The 19,725-nt window shown below is 36.7% G+C and overlaps 1 protein-coding gene across 3 annotated transcripts in view; it reads right to left on the bottom strand.

Moving 5' to 3' along the window:
* HMGA2 (high mobility group AT-hook 2) overlaps positions 1 to 19,725 on the bottom strand; it is a 127,180-nt gene that overhangs the window by 101,587 nt on the left and 5,868 nt on the right. Inside the window, exons 3-4 of one of the 3 annotated variants that reach the window (XM_030939856.1) lie at positions 12,297 to 12,347; positions 8,741 to 8,752 (exon numbers count right to left, since the gene is read on the bottom strand). In XM_030939856.1, coding sequence (XP_030795716.1) covers positions 8,741 to 8,752; positions 12,297 to 12,347 — 63 coding nt within the window. Of the gene's footprint in view, positions 1 to 8,740; positions 8,753 to 12,296; positions 12,348 to 19,725 lie in introns of those variants that run through there. The other 2 variants (XM_010380032.2, XM_010380041.2) reach the window with 2 other exon arrangements.

Consider the following 19,725-nt stretch of genomic DNA (forward strand, 5'->3'; position numbering starts at 1 on the left):
GGAGATATTACCAGCCTCATTTCACAAAAGAAGAAATTTAGTCTCAGAGAGGTAACAAAGGCCTAAGGTTAGTAAGTTAGAACAAATGCAGATATGTTAGGACCCAAAGTATGTACACTTTACAGTACCCCAAGTAGGAAGATATGTTTTGAAGAGGAGCATAGCAGATGTTCTCTATCACCATTAAGAACAAGACAAGAGGAAATGGACTAAGAACCGTAAAAGGAGAAATTCTAGGTTGAATACATGAAGACCCTCCTGACACAGGAAAAATGATTAAACTTGTACACCACTGTCAAGGATACTCACGAAATCTCCTTTCTAAATGGCTTTTTTCATACACATAAGGATGGTTTTCTACAAAAGATAACTTCAAGACTACAAGTAAATTAATCTAAACATTTTCTTGGACACAAAAGTATCTCAGACTCAAAAATAAAATAAAACCACAGGATAAAACACCCAAATTTTCACGCAAATCAAGAAATTCTGTGTTTGCCTTATGGATATAAAATATCAGCTTCTCTAAATGTTTATTGTGATATATTTGCTTCAAAGATAGCAAATAGTAAGTCTGAATACTTGCCACATTATTACAATCCCAGCAGAAAAGTCTTTTTTTAGTTAAAAAAAAAAATTTGGTCTCTCTTCGTACTATGACTATGTAAGGCCAAACTCTCCCACACTATACAATCTAAGTGCATTCATTATTCTATTAAAGCAATAATATACATAACCCATTTGCTTTATCATAGCAGGGAACAATGCAGTACAAGTGAGTTGAGCGTGAATTAGTTTCCTATAAATACTATGGCTCCCTAAGAACTTCCAACAGTGTAAATAGGATCATAGCTGTAACAGTTTTGTTTCCATAGGTCTTAACAGTTGAAAAGGATCCCAACTGATCTCCACTAAGATAAGCAATTTAATAGCAAGGCTGACTATATGTTAGAAAAAGTTACCAATTTACTGCTTATAAAATTATGAATTTTAAATGGTTTTATGTAGCTCATCAATTGTTTAAACAGGATGGAAGGCACAAAACTTTAAGCCTGGCTGATTTGATGACAAATTTTAATATCTACAAAAAAGTCAACTACCAATAGAGGAAGGGCAATACTAAATAAAAAATACAGGCTGGGTGTAGGGGCTCACACCTGTAATCCCAGCACTTTGGGAGGCTGAAGCAGGCGGACCATTTGAGGTCAGAAGTCTGAGACCAGCCTGGCCAACATGGTGAAACCCTGTCTCTACTAAAAATACAAAAATTAGCCAGGCATGGTGGCAGGCACCTGTAATCCCAGCTACTCGGGAGGCTGTGCCTCAAGAATTACTTGAACCCAGGAGGCGGAGGTTGCAGGGAGCCAGGATTGCGCCACTGCACTCCAGCCTCAAAAAAAAAAAAAAAAAAAAAAAAAAAAATACAGAGCCGACCATTGTCTTGGTTTGGCAGTCTGGAAATAAGCACTCTCATTTAGGAAAATCTCAACAGCAATCCAGACAATGTCATTAAACTCTACAACATAGCTATGAAAGAAATTATAATAAGGAGAATTAGGATTGGGAATGAGATAAGTTTCACCAAATATATATGGAAAATATATAGTCCAAAGATATGAAAGGGGAATAAGGGATTTATTTATTGATTTGTAAATCAAACTAGACTTTCTTTTAAAAGAGAAATTTTAGATTTAGTAATAGCACAGAATGAACATGTTATAAGATCACTCATTGCCTTTTCATCCTTTCCTTAACACTCATAAAGTGTGCATCCAGTGCCAAGAATGTCCATCTCTCAAGAGAATGAGGGGCCACAGAGATGGCCATGTTCATGCATTCTAACTTCACCCCCAGTTCTATCAACTGAGAGTGGGCCCAGGCATGCAAATGCCTCATCAAGTTTCCACTAGAGAATGTAATGAATACTGAAGTTGGACTACCTGAGAGAATAATGGCAGGAAAGCAAATGTAGGGACAGAGACCCTGTAATAAGGAAATTACACTCGAGGATCAGCTTCTGACACACACTGCATAGGATGTACTTCTCTGACATCAGAATCATTCTGAACAGGAAATAATAAGAGACCGCAAAACAAATGGTGCTTTCTAGAACATTACCAACCATAATCGTATGAGTCCATGTTTCTCCATGCACATAGAGTTATTATCTTACCTCCTTGGGATTTAGTGCTTCCTGCACTGGGGCACTGCCTTAATAGTGAAGATACTTGAGTTTTCTGGGAACTTGGTAAACCTGAACTTCCGTTATTGGTAATGCTTAAACTTTTAAGTTATGTAACATTGCTACCTATTATTCTCACTGTGAAGTACTTACTCCCATGTTGATGTAAGCCTAGGGTTTCAGATTTTTGTCACCAGTAAATCTTTAGTTGTACACCCTACTGCCTTAATGTGTCACTTTAAGTGCTTTCAGATGCCCTCGAAAGAAACAAATAGAGTTACTTTTACTTTTCTTTATTCTCATGTTAGTACTAAAAATTAACAGAAAGAAAATGGGACACGAAAGAAAATAGGCCATTAAAATGAGTTTTTGTAAAACAGAGAGAGAAACTACCTTAGAAAATTAGTTCATGAGGTTTGGCCAATAAAGCTGACTTCTGTTTTTCTGATGATCCAAAATTGTGACAAAAATCCTTCTAAGGTACAGCATAAGAGTCTATTTTGGAAAGCAGAATGCTATTTCCAGGAGTGAGGGAATGGAAATATTAATATAGGGCAAGACATTCAAAGTTTCTATTGGGCCTGGTTGATAGTGGCTAGCAGCTTACTTCTTTAGCGGAGAGGCATAAGATGGAATTCAAAATTATTACAAATCTGCTTTGATGCGTATAGGTTGTGCTTTAAAAAAAAAAAACCTAAGTGTAGCCTCTTTGGAAATACAAATCATCTGTTTGGTTTTTTTCTTTTTTTAAGTCAAAGAATGTAATTCAAATCCACACTCATTACTGGAAAACAAAAATTTAAAAGCCATGCTTTATACACACTAAAGAAAAACTGTCATCCTACTCACCGAACATTTAGTAAGCACCATTATGGGCCTGGGACTGTACTAACATCAACAATTATGACCTATTGAGAGCTTGCCACATGCTGAATAAAGTTTTTTTGATGGCTTCTCATTTAATTCTTATGAAACAATCCTACAAGACAAAAACTATGATTACCCTTTGTTTTACACACAGGGAAACAGGGGCTGGGACCATCAGCAACTTGCCTTGATTAAGCTGATACCTGAACCCAGGCAGTCTGAGCTCTTAATCACTTTGCTGAATTTCCTCCTATGTCCTAGGTGCTGAGGGTGAAAAGATAAATATGAGATATGCACCCTACCCTCAAAGAGCTCATTTTAAAACACAAAGGGCTGCACTTTTCAGAAATATTAAAGTATATAATTAAGTTGCTATAAGACCTGGTGATTTAAAAATTATTTGATAAACATAAATTATACTGAGTATGCACAAAGAGGAAAAATAAGATCACCATATGTTGAATGGCTCACCAGAATTTTCCTGTTTTTTTCTGATTCCTTTTTTCTCCCTCTTTTTGGAGCTGGTACCTGACGATTTAACACCCATCTTTTTGAGCCTATACTAACTAGATGAAATTTGACTACTTTGATAAATCAAATCTGTACACATTTTGTATTAGCTTTAATATTTGCTGTGATGATAATGAGAGAATGTGACCCCAGGCACACAGTACATAGTACAACCAATTCATATATCATATATAAGTGCGTGTGTATGTATATATATATGCATACATATACATGTACATTCAAATTATGATGTTAATATAAGTAAATTCCAATAGTGTGTTGTTAGGATTTGGAAAGCAGTGTAATTACTTCTATGGAAGGATTTAAATTCTAAAGAGCTCAAAATACTTGAAGACTGTAATTTAATTTAACCTCCTAACATCTGAAGCACAGAATAATAATCTACCTGGCAGGCATCAGGTTATCTCTTTAGAACTCCCCAGATTATAAATTCCCCAAAGGCAGTCCCACCTATCTTGTTAACCTTGACATCCCTAGGACCCAACACAGGCTTGATTCATAGTAATGTCAGATAGCTTTGGCAAAATGTTTAGACAAATGGGAAAATCACAAAATCAAGGGTCTCAGAACTGGAGCTCTAGGGTTTAAATGATCCAGCCAAGAAAGAGACAAGCAACCAAACAGGTGAACAAACAAAAGTGTTTCAGTAGCCTCTGTCTGTATCTCTGTCCTGTAAGTGCTATGTCCTCTGCACAATGTCACATTTAAAGAGGCACTTCAGGTGCATTTTCTGAGTTAATGCACTGAAACTACAGTACAATGTGATAACACGGGCTTTCCTTGGTCATATAGTTAGGGTTAGCTCTGTGGCCTCTTAACACCCAAATAGGACTCTTTCACCATCATAAGGCAAATTCCCTAAACCTGAATTGAAAGAACTACATTCCACAACCTGAGCCTAATGTAAGCATAGATTTGGTGCCATTCTTCTGAATCTGAACAGAGGCGAAAGACTTGCCAGAACAAGCTTGACCAGCAGCCATTCATCGTTTACTAATGAAATGCTCAAAAGGGACTCTTATTTACTATGACATCTTGAAAAATACTTTTAACTTTTTAACTAACTTATAAAACCACGTTTATTATAAGAATGAAAAAATAATGAATGAAAAACAAATTTCAGTGTCATGGCTGCATTCAGTGATTCCTGAGGACAGGGTTAGTGGGGGAGCCTGGATGTAGATAATCTGAAAACCTGATGTTGGCTGTTACTCTCAGCCTCCTTCTCACCAAGTCTTTTACCAGAGCTGACCCCCTGTTCCTGCCCCTGTCCCCCATCTGGTGGAGGCGCTAATGAGCAGTGAAATGGCCAAAGGGCAGGCAGCAGGCGGGAGCAGAGAAAACAAAGCAAAGAAGGAGACAAGAGGCTGGATCATCACAAACTCAATAATCAGTCCCTGGCTGGAGCAATAAAGGTTTTTGTGTTTTACAACCGTAAATGTTTGACAGCCATTAGTTATGGACAGAATGTTCCTGTCAGGCACTTAAACATGAGAAAAAGCATGGATAAATTAAGCAACCTGCCCAAAGGTATTCAGCCCATCAAAATACAGAGGTCCTTTTTTCAATCTGGAGTACAAGGAGTAGGCTTGATTTCATCCCATCTTTTGTCAAAAATGTTTAAATGTTTGTGTCAACTATTGAAGAGTTTAGAATCAGGAATTCCTTGATTTTTAAAAAAAATCTTAAAGGCCGTGAGTGGTAGCTCATGCCTGTAATCCCAACAGTTTTGGAGGCTGAGGTGGGAGGATCACCTGAAGTCAGGAGTTCGAGACCAGCCTGCCCAACATGATGAAACTGCGTCTCTACTAAAAAAAAAAAAAAAAAAAAAATTAGCCAGGCATAGTGGCATGGGCCTATAGTCCCAGCTACTCAGGAGGCTGAGATAGGAGGATCACTTGAACCTGGGAGGCAGAAACTGCAGTGAGCCGAGATTGTGCCACTGCACTCCAGCCTGGGTGACAGAGCGAAACTCTGTCTCAAAAACAAAACAAAACAAAAACAAAAACAAAAACAAAAACCCTTATAAGAGCAGGTTCCACCCTTAAAAACACAACAAAAATATTCTCCTGGAATATAATCATTTTACTTGTTTACCTAGTAACAAAAGTGGCATATTAATATACAGTATGAGGATTTCCAACCTTTTAGAAATATTTACTACCATCCATAAATACTTACAGTAAGGTGAATGTAGGTAAACGTGTATGGAAGTAGGGATAGTACACTGTGTAAGGAAAATCTTATATACATTTGTTGTCATACAAAATGGTCACTGATTCTACATTTGTCATTTTATTAGAATTAAAAATTGAGAATACTGTCTTGGCCAGAACTCTGTTGATCTGATTGATGATAACATATGGAGAAACAAGACATTTTAATGAACTACCTCCTGTCTAAAATTTGTCACTCCATACAAGTGAGAAAAACCTCTTCTTCCTTGGTTATAGTCAATGCTATTTTGGCACAGCAGCAGAGTCACTGGAGCTTCAGACTCTGTAGTCAATGCTTTTATAATCCTAAATGGTTAGTGTCTGGTAGAGATTGGCCATGCTAAACTGGATGAACTGGATGACCAAGTAGGGCAGATTATCAATCTCTTTTTTGGAACGTCTTCATTTAACAGAATAATTAAGAATAGCACTTGCATATTAAAACAAATGAAAAAGACATTAGTATTGAATCAAAACATGAATGATCAAATTCAATTCTTGCCTTTTAGACATGACTTATTCGTGTTTTCATATTTCATCTTTTAATTTTAAATAATCATTTTAGTGAATTTTGCAGTAAACTATTAAAACAAAACAAGATTAAGCTACTTTTCCCCATAGGGAAAAAATTGAAAAGTACTCTATTTTTATCATAATTGCAAAAGAAAAGATAGTTTCAGAAAATATTACTTACCAACTTTGAATGCATTATGTGCATCAGCAAATTTATATTTAATTACTAAGCATATATTTTTAAAATCCAGTTGCTTTAAAAAGAGCATCTCCTGTTTTTTAAAGCATGTGATAATGGCAAGGGTCTTTGCCATTAAGGGAAAATGATTTCACCTTCACATATTCCATTAGCAGAGAGTTTTTGATGTTATATCAAAATCATTTCTTCCCCTCCGACTCCAGTACAAAGTTGCAATTATCTGCAATCTGCATTATTGGATATTCCTTTCTAAACACTGCAGTTATATATTTCAGTTTCTTTTCTTTTTTTTTTTCTTTTCTTTTCTTCTTTTTTGAGATGGAGTCTTGCTCTGTTGCCCAGGCTGTAGTGCAGTGGCATGATCACCAAGCTCACTGCAACCTCTGCCTCCCAGGATCAAGCAATTCTCCTACCTCAGCCTCCTGAGCAGCTGGGACTACAGGCACGGGCCACCACACTCAGGAGTTTTTGTATTATTGGTAGACACGGGGATTCACCATGTTGGCCAGGCTGGTTTCGAACTCCTGGGCCTCAAATGATCTGCCCACCTCGGCCTCCCAAAGTGCTGGGATTACAGGCATGAGCCACCACTCCCAGCCACTTTCAACAAGGAAAGTCTTAAATTACAAACAGCTAAAAGTTTTTGGTGTGTGTGTGTGTGTGTGTGTGTGTGTGTGCGCACGCGCACGTGTGTGTGTGTGTGTTTAAGTAGCAAACTTCTGGAGGGGAAAAGTAATGGACATGAAAACCTAATGCTTTAGCTTCAAAATCAGATTTCCAGGTTCTTCAATACATTAATGCTTGGGATCTTTAGAAGAAAGCCAAAGAATTCCAAAACCAAAGAATGGGTGTATTAAATTTTATTTTGATTCAGTTCTCCCTTCTTGATCCTCAAATCATCACTTAAATTTTTAGATTTCTACAAACTAGGGGGGAAAAAAAAAAAACCCCTTGTTGTCTTATCTAGAATCCTCACATGTTTGACTAATAAATAAAATTACATCACTTTCCTGTGTATCACAAGCTCTTTAATAAGAGAAAGACAACTGCTCCCCTTCAAAAGCAATGGAATGGAAATACATATTTTTTCATCGACGTACTGCACACACCCCATTACCAAATAAAGGGAATCAGCAGCCTGAGAAACCAGCTGGGGATTGCTGGGATCTTTCTAGTGACCAACTGAAGTGCAGTTTCAGCATCTGGTCTTTGGATCAACTTCTAGGTCATTCTTAGTATCTCCAGAAAGATTTTTTTTTCTTTGAAAAACCATTAATTCATATTGGGAAATATTTTTCTTCTGTTGTTAATTTCCTTTCTTTTAAAATATTCTGAGAACAAAACACCTAAAAGTATCACTTGTTCCCATTGATGTAGTCTTCATTATTTGGTTCTTACTTCTTTTCCTCCAGAAGCACTAGATGCATCACTAAGCAACATCTGGACAGAGGATTTTATACATGAGGTTAACAACTTTATTACTTCATTGTATTCTTGAGCCTGAGCCCCACTCTCTACAACTTTCTCCAAATGCTTTCCATCACTAAACTAGGTATGTGACAAGCTCCTTTCCTATGCAAGAATAGAAAAATGCAAATGTTAAATGCCAAATTTCAAATGGCAGGACTGGCTAATGGAATTCTACAGAAGTTCTGAGAATCAGCCATCTCTGTATGTGCATCTTGAGGCAAACATCAGAAATACTTCTTTTCAAACTGATGAACACCACATGACACCAAATCTCTACTATTCGAAGAAAGGCTTCTAAGCTGCAATGTAAAACTCCCCCTTAACAGCAAAGAGAATTAAAATGCATCTTAGTATTATTTATAAGCAGTTCTTAAACTTGATTAATATTCAGCATAAATATATTGAGGACATAATGATACTATCAAGGGTACTTGGTTAGTCTGACATGTAGCTCTGTCATTCCTTCTATGTGTAACTACTGGTGGCTTTAAGTAATTAAGGTTTAGCCTATAGCTAATGTCAAAATGAAAATGTACAGTGAAATTAATCATAATTTCCAACATTTATTGAGCACTTCCTGTGTGCCATGCTCTTTATTAAGCCCTTTGCATACATTATCTCATTTAATCCTTACAACTCTATTAGAAATATAACTTTTGCAGATGAGGAAACTGGACCTTTAAAGGTCATGTGATTTTCTTAAGACTCCAGTTAGCTAAGTGGCGGGCCAGAATCTGAACCCAAGCCATCTGAATCCAGAGCCTAAGCTCTTAACTATAAAAAGCCAGAAAAAAAAGAGACCCGTTTACCTCTAGCCTCTTCTACACACACATACACACCTTGAAAATCAGACCACCTCATAAAAACAATAGATCTGAAATCCAGTTCAAACTAGGGGGATAAAAAAAAAAAAGATGAAGGGAATTAAAGTAAACAATAGACGTGTTCTTAAGCAAATCTAGTTAACACACTCATTAGATCACTGGATTGGTCAATGCTTCATCCCCTCTGAAAGCAAGACTGATTCAAGTTTCTCTCCTACACCTACCCATACCGATCCCAATTACATCAGATCAGAGGATTCCTCGGTAGGTATCTTTTCCCAGGCCTCTTACATGAATCTATAGTATCTACTGGAACAAGTTTTAAAAGCACAAGAGCTTTAAAACAAAGCAAAATATCCCACAAGAATAAAAGGGGAACAATTTGGCTTCTAACCCATATACCTAATGAATCCAGTCGGTTCAAAAATATATCTCTAACTCAAGGAAATCGGTGAATGACACTGTTGGAAAGAATTGAACTTGCTATAAAGTATAAGCCCATTTCCTATGGAAAATGCAATAATTTATTTCTTCAGTACAAGCTTTCCAGCAAAGAATGCCATTGAACGGAATGCCTTGCTGTGACTGGCTGCATACTCTACCCAACAGAAGATATACAAGCAAAGAGGAAACACGCTGTCTAGAAAAAATATACAATTTCCTTTTATTTCCTCTTCTCAGTAGAACAACTCTTCTTTGGGGACCAAATCAGGGACTTGTAACAATTCACCACATAATATTTTCCATTCTCACAGCCAGTAAAAATTAGAAACCAGGAGAGTCAAAGAAAATGGCCCAGCTATTCTCAGAAAGGCAAGGATTTCTGTGATGGGTGCCTCAAATGCGCTTCTTACCCAGCAGGAAGATCGAATGCCTGCAATCCAGATACCCCCCTAAATTAGCAAGAACCCGTTAAGAAAAAAACATATAATTGCTCTATAGTTTACTCTGGCTTGCTGATTAATCAACTGTTTAAGGATGTGTGGTGCAAGAGAAAACTGTAAAGAAAGGTAGATGTAAATCGGGTGACTTCCAAGTACTAGGGCAGGTTGTAATTAATTAGCTGGCCAGATGTGGAGCCATAGGAAGGTTCTGAGAAGACAGGACTCTAACCTATGGAGGTGAATTGGTGACCATTATAGGACAGTCCAAAGGCAGAGGAGATGAAAGGCTGAGAGAGTTAAGAGGCCCCATTTGATGGAGGTTAGTTTGCTGGTTAACTGCCACTGTATTTGCTTACAACTTATTTTATTTCATTTTAGCCACATTAATCCCATGACTTCAAATAACTCATCTATTTTCTATTATGCTACCTATTAGAAAGATTATACACGTCTTTCTTATTAATTAGTTCAATGGTATGGGACGTCCTTTCAGAGTTCCGATGCTTAGAAAACAGCAGATCTCAATTTAGATGTATGTCAATATCAAGTTAGTCAACAATGTGCTCATTAGAGTATAATGAAGGCAGCAGTTTTTGACTTCTGTGACTAAGGCAAAAAAGGCCTTGCAGCTTCCTCCTCAGTTACCAGAACACTCCCAGAGGGAGCTCTGAGTGCATGTTAAGAAGGCTGATTATCCTGGGGAGGCCACGTATGGGTGATCCAGTGCACACACTCCCAGATCCACCCATATTTCCAGTCAATCTTGATAAAGCACCAGATTGTAAGTGAAACAGCTCCAGATTCTGGATCCCAAGTATTAGAGTCATCCACTGATGCTTGAGTCTTCCCAGTGGAGGCCCCAGACATCATGGAGCAGAGACAACACTTTCTGCTCTACCCTGCCTGTATCCTTGACCCAAAGAATCCATGTGCATAATAAAATCGTTTTTTTATACTATGAAGTTTTAGAGTGGTTAACTAAGCAGCAATCGATAACTGGAATCATATGTCCAACAAGGAAGGTGATAAATCCACTGGTTATGGAACCCACACCTGAAATATGATATTTAGTTCTAGGTGACATCTTTCAAAAGATTAAAGAACAAGCATGCTCAGAAAAGAATAACAAGAATGTTCCTTTATGGGGAAAAAATGAGAAAACTGGAGTATGTGTTACATACAAACACAGATACATACAAAGAATATGTGTTTATTTTCCTCAACTGTTTGCAGGGCTATCATGAGTGAAAGTGAAAATAATTACTCTGTATGTTCCAGGAGGATGACCTAGAGACAGTGGACAGAAGTTACAGGGAGTCAGATGGAATAATTTTCTAATGTTCAGAGCTTTCCTAGAAGAAAGAGGCAGCCTTGAGAGGTAGCAAGTTCCCTAACTTTAAAGGTAATCAAGCACAGGCTAGATGATCACCACTTGATAAGCAGGTTTGGAGAGAACTAATTTAATGAACAGAAGGTTGAATGAAATATCCTTACTTTAAGGTTACACTTTAACACTGAGATGTTTTTCATCTAAAGATCATCCCATTTCCTTGTGCTAAGAAATCTAATCCCAACACATGTTGAGCAGAGGAAAAATACAAGATGAATAAATTAAATGAAAGGCAATACCAAAGTATAAATAGAAAGTGATGCAGAACTCTAGAGGAGAAAGGAATGGCAAACAGGAACATATAATCCAGCATAACAGAAAAAAAAAAACTTTTTAAAATTTGGAGCATGAAGAACGAACTGGGGAAGAGGAAAAAGGAAAGCCAAAGAACCCATTATATACAACATTGGGTATAAAGGATGCCCTCATTCATTTTTTAGGACTTCTCTGTCAGTGGGAAAAACAGGTCAGAAGAACATGGGTAACACAGCAACCAAGGGAACAAGGTTCAAGCAGTAAAATTAGCAAAGCTCTTCAGTGGCGACTGAATCTCTGGCCTCAAAAGATATAGGATCTGTGTGCCTATGGGATTAAGTGCACTTGTATGGATACAGCTATCTCTAATGTTTGCATGTGGAGAATGACTACTAAGGGAAGCAAGAAAAACTCGAAATAAACCTTTGCTTCCTAACAAAGTCATGTGAAAAAGAAAACACAAACCACCTAAAAAATGAGATGTGTCCAAAAAAAAAAAAAAAAAAAAAAAAAGCCATGGAGAAAACCAAAAAAAAAAAAAAAAAAAAAAAAAGAAAGGAAAAGAAAAACATTAAAAAGTTATCACATACACATTGTGTATGAATTTTATCACCATTTGTAATCAACTTCCAAGGTTTCATAATACCCTTTAACTTTAGTTACTCAATCTACTGAACAAATCATCTCATTGTTACCCCATTTGAAGGAAGAGTGGAGCCTCTTTTGATGTTGATAAGAGATAGAAAAATGAGTCCACCTTCAGGAAAGAAAAGTGTTCTGCATAAACACCTGGAGCCTAGTGGTAGGAAGTGGTGATAATTTGTCTTTTGCCTTAACCCTTTCAAAGATTCATCAAACCAGAAGTTGGAAATTCATGTAATCGATGAAATAAAACTTTTCTCATTTAATACAACAGAAATTTTTCTTTCCAAAAAAAAGAAGAAAAAATATATCTTATTACTCACCCATTTCCTAGGTCTGCCTCTTGGCCGTTTTTCTCCAGTGGCTTCTGCTTTCTGCAAATGAAAAAGGGAGTCATTATAGTTTTCTACCTGATATTGTTTATAAGTACTGCACCAAGGGACACATTTGAAGTAAGAATGTTCTGCTTTGCAGATGAAGTATCGGTTTTTTGGGTTTTGTTTTTTAGCAAACTCCGTCTCCTCTAAGGTTAATCTTTTTCCACATTTTTGAGTAGATTCTTCTTCATTGCATGATGTAAAGAGGTATCTATGCAACCCCTCACCCTAAAATACTCCCCCTGTAGTGATCTCTTCTGAAATGCATGAAAATGCTTTTTAAAAAGCTATTTTGCTTTTATTTCTGTCCATATTAAAAACATTATCCCCACATTCTGTAACTACATATGTTAGTATTTTAGAAAATTAATGTTCCTTAAGATGATCAAGATTCTTTCCATGTCACAACTAAAGTTGCAAAAATTAATATTGATATATTGCTTTACAATTTACAAAGCTCTTCTACCTATATTGATAATCAAAAGCAAGTATAAATGTAAAAAAAAGAATACACAAGCATTTTAATTCAAAACAACAAACATTTGCACACTTGTCCATGTTTAATTTCATGTTCCTTGCCTGAAACAATTACCTGTCAATCAGTTCACCTAAAGCAGAGGAAAAAAAAAGCGGCAGAAATCATCAGTTTGTCCCAGTGATGAAGACTACCTGTGCCTAGAAATAATGATTAATTAAAAATGTACTTTATTAACAATAATCCCACACTTAACACGAATACATTTCTATCTTGAGAGTTTGTTTCATTGCTTTACTTCACAGAAGATTTTTCTGATATCACAGTTGTTAACATGATTTATAAAACAATTATTTTTCCCTGTTTTTGTCAGTCCTAGTCCAATCTTCAGACACAACAACACACCAATACACACACATATCACATACATCTATAAAAACATGCGTTCATACTTCTTAGGATAAAGAAAACTTAGTACATATTGTTTCATGTATAAGAATCATCCATGGCTACATTAACACACAAATATAGGTAACTTGAACCAGTATACCTTGTTCCACATTTTACTTTTGTTATCTGAGTTAGCAGCCAGCGGGGGTACTTGGTAGTGATACTGACTATCTACACTGCCAAATGAAACTTTCCTCTTTTTTTCTTCAGTCTGCCTGGTAAAAACAGATAGATTTACATGATAGTTGACAAATAGATAGATGGATAGGCAGATAGACAAACAGGTAGATAACAGATAAAATAAGCCACAACATTTCTTACCAAATAGTATCTCCCTGATCTGTCATTACTATCCAACAGGTCCCATGAATTAACCCAGACTCTATATGATTGTAATGTTAACTCACACATATTGAGCATTTAAAATATCCCAGGCACTCGACTGTGAGTCACATGTGTTATGTTCATCCTTATAGCAGCCTTATAAAGTGGGTATTATTATTTCTCTTATTTTGTAGATGAACAACTAAGTCTTAGATAGGTTAGGTATACAACTGTCTCAAGGTCACAAACAAAACAGGTAAGTGGCAGACCTGGGATTTGAACCCAGTTTTGTCTAACTCTAAAGACTGTGCTCCTAGCCTCTTAACAATGCTACTACCCCTTAGTATACAAGCATTTGTTACCATAAAAAAATACTTTAGGAAACTGTAATTATCACTGATTCAGTTAATTTCCCAGAACAAAAGGAAACCTGGTAGCCTTTAGGAATTCTATCTAACCATCAGATTTGGACACTCTGAATCATTGTTTATTACTTTTGAATGGCTCTACAAAGGAATCATATATTATCAGAGGTTAGTGGCACTGTCTTACCTTCAGTCCCAAGGGCATGAAGTCAGTGAAAGCCCAGAGTGTCAAGTAAATCACACACTCTTCAGAGCATTGCCTCATGGAGAGAGGGAGATGTCCTGAGAAGATCATAGACTCTACCTTGGAATGCTTAGATTCCAATTCCTGCTCTGCCATTTTAGCTTTATGACTTTGGGCAGGTCCTTGAAGACCTCAATTTGGTTTCATCTGTGAAATGGAGATGACGCCTCCTATGAGAGGTCATTCCTCCAAGTACTTCGAAGTTCCTGCCTCCCATGAGGTGCTCCATAAGTGTTCTTTCACTCCTAACTAGATGGAACCCTTAAAGGGAGTTTTTCTTTTCTTTTTTTTCTTTCACTCGGTCACCCAGGCTGGAGTGCAGTGCAGTGGCATGATCTCGACTCATTGCAAGCTCCGCCTCCCGGGTTCCCGCCATTCTCCTGCCTCAGCCTCCCGAGTAGCTGGGACTACAGGTGCCCACCACCACGCCCGGCTAATTTTTTGTATTTTTAGTAGAGACGGGGTTTCACCGTGTTAGCCAGGATGGTCTTGATCTCCTGACCTCGTGATCCCCCTGCCTCGGCCTCCCAAATAGGGAGTTTTTCTTCAAGTTAATTCCTTCTCTCAGAAGGCTTGGTCAATGCAAGTATTCCCTCACACCCATCTGTCATCTTTAGAATAAGGCTTTTAAGGATCCCTTTGGCTACTGCATAGTGAGTTATACATGGGTATGGAGTTCTCTAGCACAGAAGCAGCATCTGACTTAATCTTTGGAAGCAACTGTAAGATTGCACACTTAACCCAGTAGTAAATTACATAAACATGGAAAATATAAATCCTTTTTAATGGAAATGGGGGTGTGAAGTGGGGGTGGGAGAAGGAGGCTATTGACCTTAGAAGGTAACAGTGCTACACCATGCTTTCTCTGCATGGTTGTTATGTTTCCGGGGGCATGATGTGATCCGGGTGTATCTAAAGTCTATTGAAGAGAGAATTTTTTTTGTTTTGTTTTTGTTTTTGTTTTCTTAAAGGGTTTCACTGCATTTCAAAGTCAGAGAAAACAAATCTCTCAAAAACAGAAAAAGCCCTGCAAATAAGATGACTTTTAAATGAGCATCTCATTTACAAAAAGCCTATTGAGAAACAAACTTTGCACCATTAACTAAAGGGCAAAATATCACGATTATCACTCGGACTTGTTAAAAGCAAATTCGCTCCTTGGTCGTTCAGGCCTGTGTTACATGTAAACTGAAACCCTCTTCTGAGACTACATCTAGAAGAAACACATTAGCTGTGCTGTGTGGCATCGATCTGGGAGGTTTTCATTTTTCTTTAAAACCCACATTATTTAATCATTCTAATCAAACTCCTCAAAGGCTGCAAAACAAGTTAGGGTTTTAGTTTGTAAACCAGCTTAGATCCAGAATTTTTACATATTGGAAAACACCAGCTTTAGTATTGTTTTCCTGTGTTTAATGCTCTTCAGGATATTATTTTTCAAAAAAGACAAACAAAACATTCAGGAGGCTTGTTTTGTTTTAACATATGCAATACTGTAGAAGTGTATATTTGGTTTTCCTTTGCCAGAATAGAATTTGGCTTTACACTACAAACCCATGTATAACAGAGACATAACTAATTCTAACTATTTATTGCTCTCATCGAGAAAGAAAAGGGAGATATGGTCAGAATTCTCATTTGTAAGAACTGAAATTTCAGACTATTACCAGTACTATTATGCAAATATTTACAACAATCATTTATCATTAAAACTGTCATTTCTCCCTTGTTCGCCCTCATTAATATTTTTATATTTTAAACTTTAGATTCAAAACTGTACACTTAATTTTATGATATATTTAGAAGCAAGTCCATAAGGATTGGGAGAAATGTTAAATGGGAAATATAACTATTTCTTTCTCTAACAAGTTCTGGTACTGCAGACTCTTCAATGTACTGCAGATTTTAAAAACTAATTAGGAAAGAAATTCATCTAGCAAACACATCTCTTGAGCTTGAAAACAGTGCTTAGCACTAGTGCCTGGTATGCAGGAAGTGTTCACTATATACTTGTTGAAGGAGTGGAGTGAGGGAGGGAGGCAAAGAGAGAGGAAGGGAGTAAGTGAGGGAGGGAGGGAAGGAAGGAGGAAGAGGTGAGGAAGGGAAGGCAAGAGGAAAGGAAGTAAAAAAGAAAGGAAGGAAAAGTGTTTATATTATATGTGTGTCTTATTTCCCTCTTCTCATCAGAATTCTAGAGTTCAGTAAAACTTTAGAAATAATTTCACCTAGCCCTCTCATTTAGCAAAGCAGAAAACTTCTGGATGCACTACAATTCCCAAAGACATAGCCCCATGATATATTTGGGAGCCAGAAGTCTTGTGGGTATCGGTACCAGAAGGCACACATTTCCAATCTCTTTACAACCTTTGGAGTGGCCCTTCAAAGGTTTCCCAAAGCGTAATTTCCAACCTGCATTTCAGGTCACTGGAGATAACAGAAATCTACCTTTTAACAAGTATTTTACAGAACATTCAGGAGCACATGGTAGTGGAAAGAGTATAAGCTTTAGAATTAAAGTGAATTCAAACCCATGTGCTACCATGTACCAGAGTTCAGTATCAGATATGTCCTGGTTTACATCTTTGAATCACAGTTTTCTCATTTGTGGAATGAAGAACACAATGCTTAAATCAGAGGATTAAAGGAGCTAATATACATATAAAGGGCCTGACAAAAGCTATGGTATTTAGCAGTTAGGCAAATGTAATTTCTTCTCCCTCCCCTTACTTTAAAATGCTACCCACAAACATAATACTTACCAATTCTGTAAGTTTCCAAAGTGACTTTCCAAGCATTATGTTACTTAAGTAGGGCAGGGCAACTGTTAATTCCCCTGTTTTACAAATGGGAGATTAAGCATCCTGCCCATGTTCACAGGTAGTAGAACTGAGACCCAATCTGATTTCAAGGCAGTAAAGTGTCTGTTCTTTGGAGAGCTATTCTCATATAAAACAAAACTGCCATGGGAAATTTTAAAAAATAAAAGATAACCTTCTAGGGTGAAAATCAAATTAGTTAAAAGTAATGTATTTCCAGGTTTCCTATAAACACATGGACAAGAGCAGAGGTTGGAAACTAAGAATAATTCAATTCTGACTTCAGGGTCAGATTTAGATGGCTATTAATTTTTTGCTATTGCAAGTTATCTCATCATATTTTTATGTACTATGATATAGCCAGAACTCCCCCACTGCAAATCCATCCGTGCATCTGTACCAAAAAAAAAAAAAAAAAAAAAAAACTAGAAAAATATTTGGGTGTGATGGTGCCCTGTTTTGTTTGCATGTATCTTGATTTACATGAAGCCCACTATCCAAAGCCTAGAAAACACATTTTATTTCCTTCAGTTGCTATTTTAAAAAACATAAACAGTATAAATCAATGTACACTGATATCAAAATCAACTATACAAATCAATCCCACTAAGCACTGAGGAAATTCTCATTTTACCTTTTTGATAATCCAGTTCTGTGAGTTTCCTAATTTTACAAGCAACACTTTTAGCCTTGAAGAGACATTACAATTTGCTATCATAATATATTTACCAATAGGAAATATAAGTAACTTCCATCATCCATTGTAGTTCCTGCTTATTACCCAAGTTAGCCCTTACTGTCAACTCTGGTGTCCTTATTTTGCACATGCTTATCTTCATGTATACAAACACTAAATTAAAACCAAAGCCAAATGACAGGCAAAGTTATCATTTTCAAAGTTGAAGATTCTCCTCCTCCAAATCTTCTCTCTACTTCTTTGTAATGAGAAAAATCAATAGCAATGATACAAGAGACCATTGCTATTGATCATAGGAGTTACCTTCTGAGCAAACATTATCCTAGACAAAAGATAATGCCTGCACTACTCTTCCCTAATTTAAATAGACTATGCCATTCAAAATTGCTCAGCGTATTAAAACAATATGAGATAATGCAATGCCCTAACAGATAGTCAGTTCTCCATTTCCCCTTTTCTCCTGGTTGGCAGAACAAAGATTCCTAACTAAAACCTTCAGAATCTAGGACAGTGAAATTAAATTCAGTTTCTACTTTGTGCCTTCTGCTCTGGAAACTGCAGAAAGTTAACAAGACAAGACAGTTTTGAATGATTTAACTGACATAAAATGCTCTTCATCCATCTATTCTCGAGGAAGAACTGAAATGCAATAGAATACCAATCGGTTATATTCTATCTCCTTAGCAAAATGATCTGTTGAGAACTTGAGATAAAAATGACCCAGGAATGTAGGTCAGCCAGAGAAGTGAGGAGCCTTCAAGTTCAGAAGAGTTCAGAAGGATGAGAGCTTTCAGAGAAGTAGAACTATGGGTCCCTTGAAATAAAATTACTTCATAAGATAATTCAAATGTATTTCAATCTCCCATATTTGGATCATAATCTGTGATGATTCAAAGCATTGCCAGATAGAATGTGCTGGTGCATTAAGTAAGGCTTTGTCTTCCCTGGCAAAGTGAAAGAAAAAAATGAGTCAATTGTTTAGGTAAGTCAGCCTAAAATATCAAGATAATGGAATAACAGTTGGGCTTTACTCAGTTTCACCTGCTGAATTCATTTGTATCCTCAGATAGGGCCCTGAATCCCCCAATAAAACTTACCTGCCCATTGAAATACAGAGGAATTAAACTAAATCACAGTAGTTTAATTTAGAAACCATAGGCCAGAATTATATGATAACTGCCAATGTTACCTTTCCTTAACTCACCTATAATAATGCCTTTGGTTTCTCCTTTCAACTAGGCCTACTACATTCTGAAGAAAATTCTGTCCTCATTTAGCATTTATGTTGAATGATTTATCTTAATGGTGACTAAAACCTATCTTCTCTCTTCTTAAAATACCTGTGATTGGTGTTGGTAATGATTATGAAAAGCAAACCACATTTCTAGGAATGCAAATGATTAGAAGGAGCATGAAGTAGTCTTTACAGTATCTAATTAATTCAGGCCTTCTTTTTATAGCAAATTGAACATAGAGACTAAACATTTACTCTGAACATGTTATTTTAACTATAGCTGCTATATCTAGATATTTTTATTCTGCACTTTGCTCCCTAGATCTGCCCATTACACCTAAAGTCACAAGGGTGGTGAAGCAAATATATGACATGATGAAGTAGGGTTATCTCACACCTGAGATTTTTTTTTTTTTTAATTTTCATTTACCTTCCAATAAAATTTAATTCAACCTCAGAAAAAAAACTTCCTAAAATATGTGAATGAGAATTGGCTTAAAACTTAAGGATGAATTTGACCTGAGACCTTCAACACTGAAGAATTACTGACAACCCCTCCAGTATTCTGTCATGATTTAAAAAGTACAACAAAACCCTAAACTAAAGGAGATTATAACTTCTTTCTCTGTAACCATTTGGGAACTGTAAAAATGCAAAGAGTTCCATCCAGCACAACCTAGGAAAGGAAAGCAAAGCAAAACAAAACAAAAAAGGAGGTTAAGACATAACTGGTTTTAGGTGTATCTCAGACTAAAAATAAAAGGGTAAAG

Source organism: Rhinopithecus roxellana, chromosome 10 (assembly GCF_007565055.1).
Source record: "Rhinopithecus roxellana isolate Shanxi Qingling chromosome 10, ASM756505v1, whole genome shotgun sequence".
Lineage (NCBI taxonomy): Eukaryota > Metazoa > Chordata > Mammalia > Primates > Cercopithecidae > Rhinopithecus > Rhinopithecus roxellana.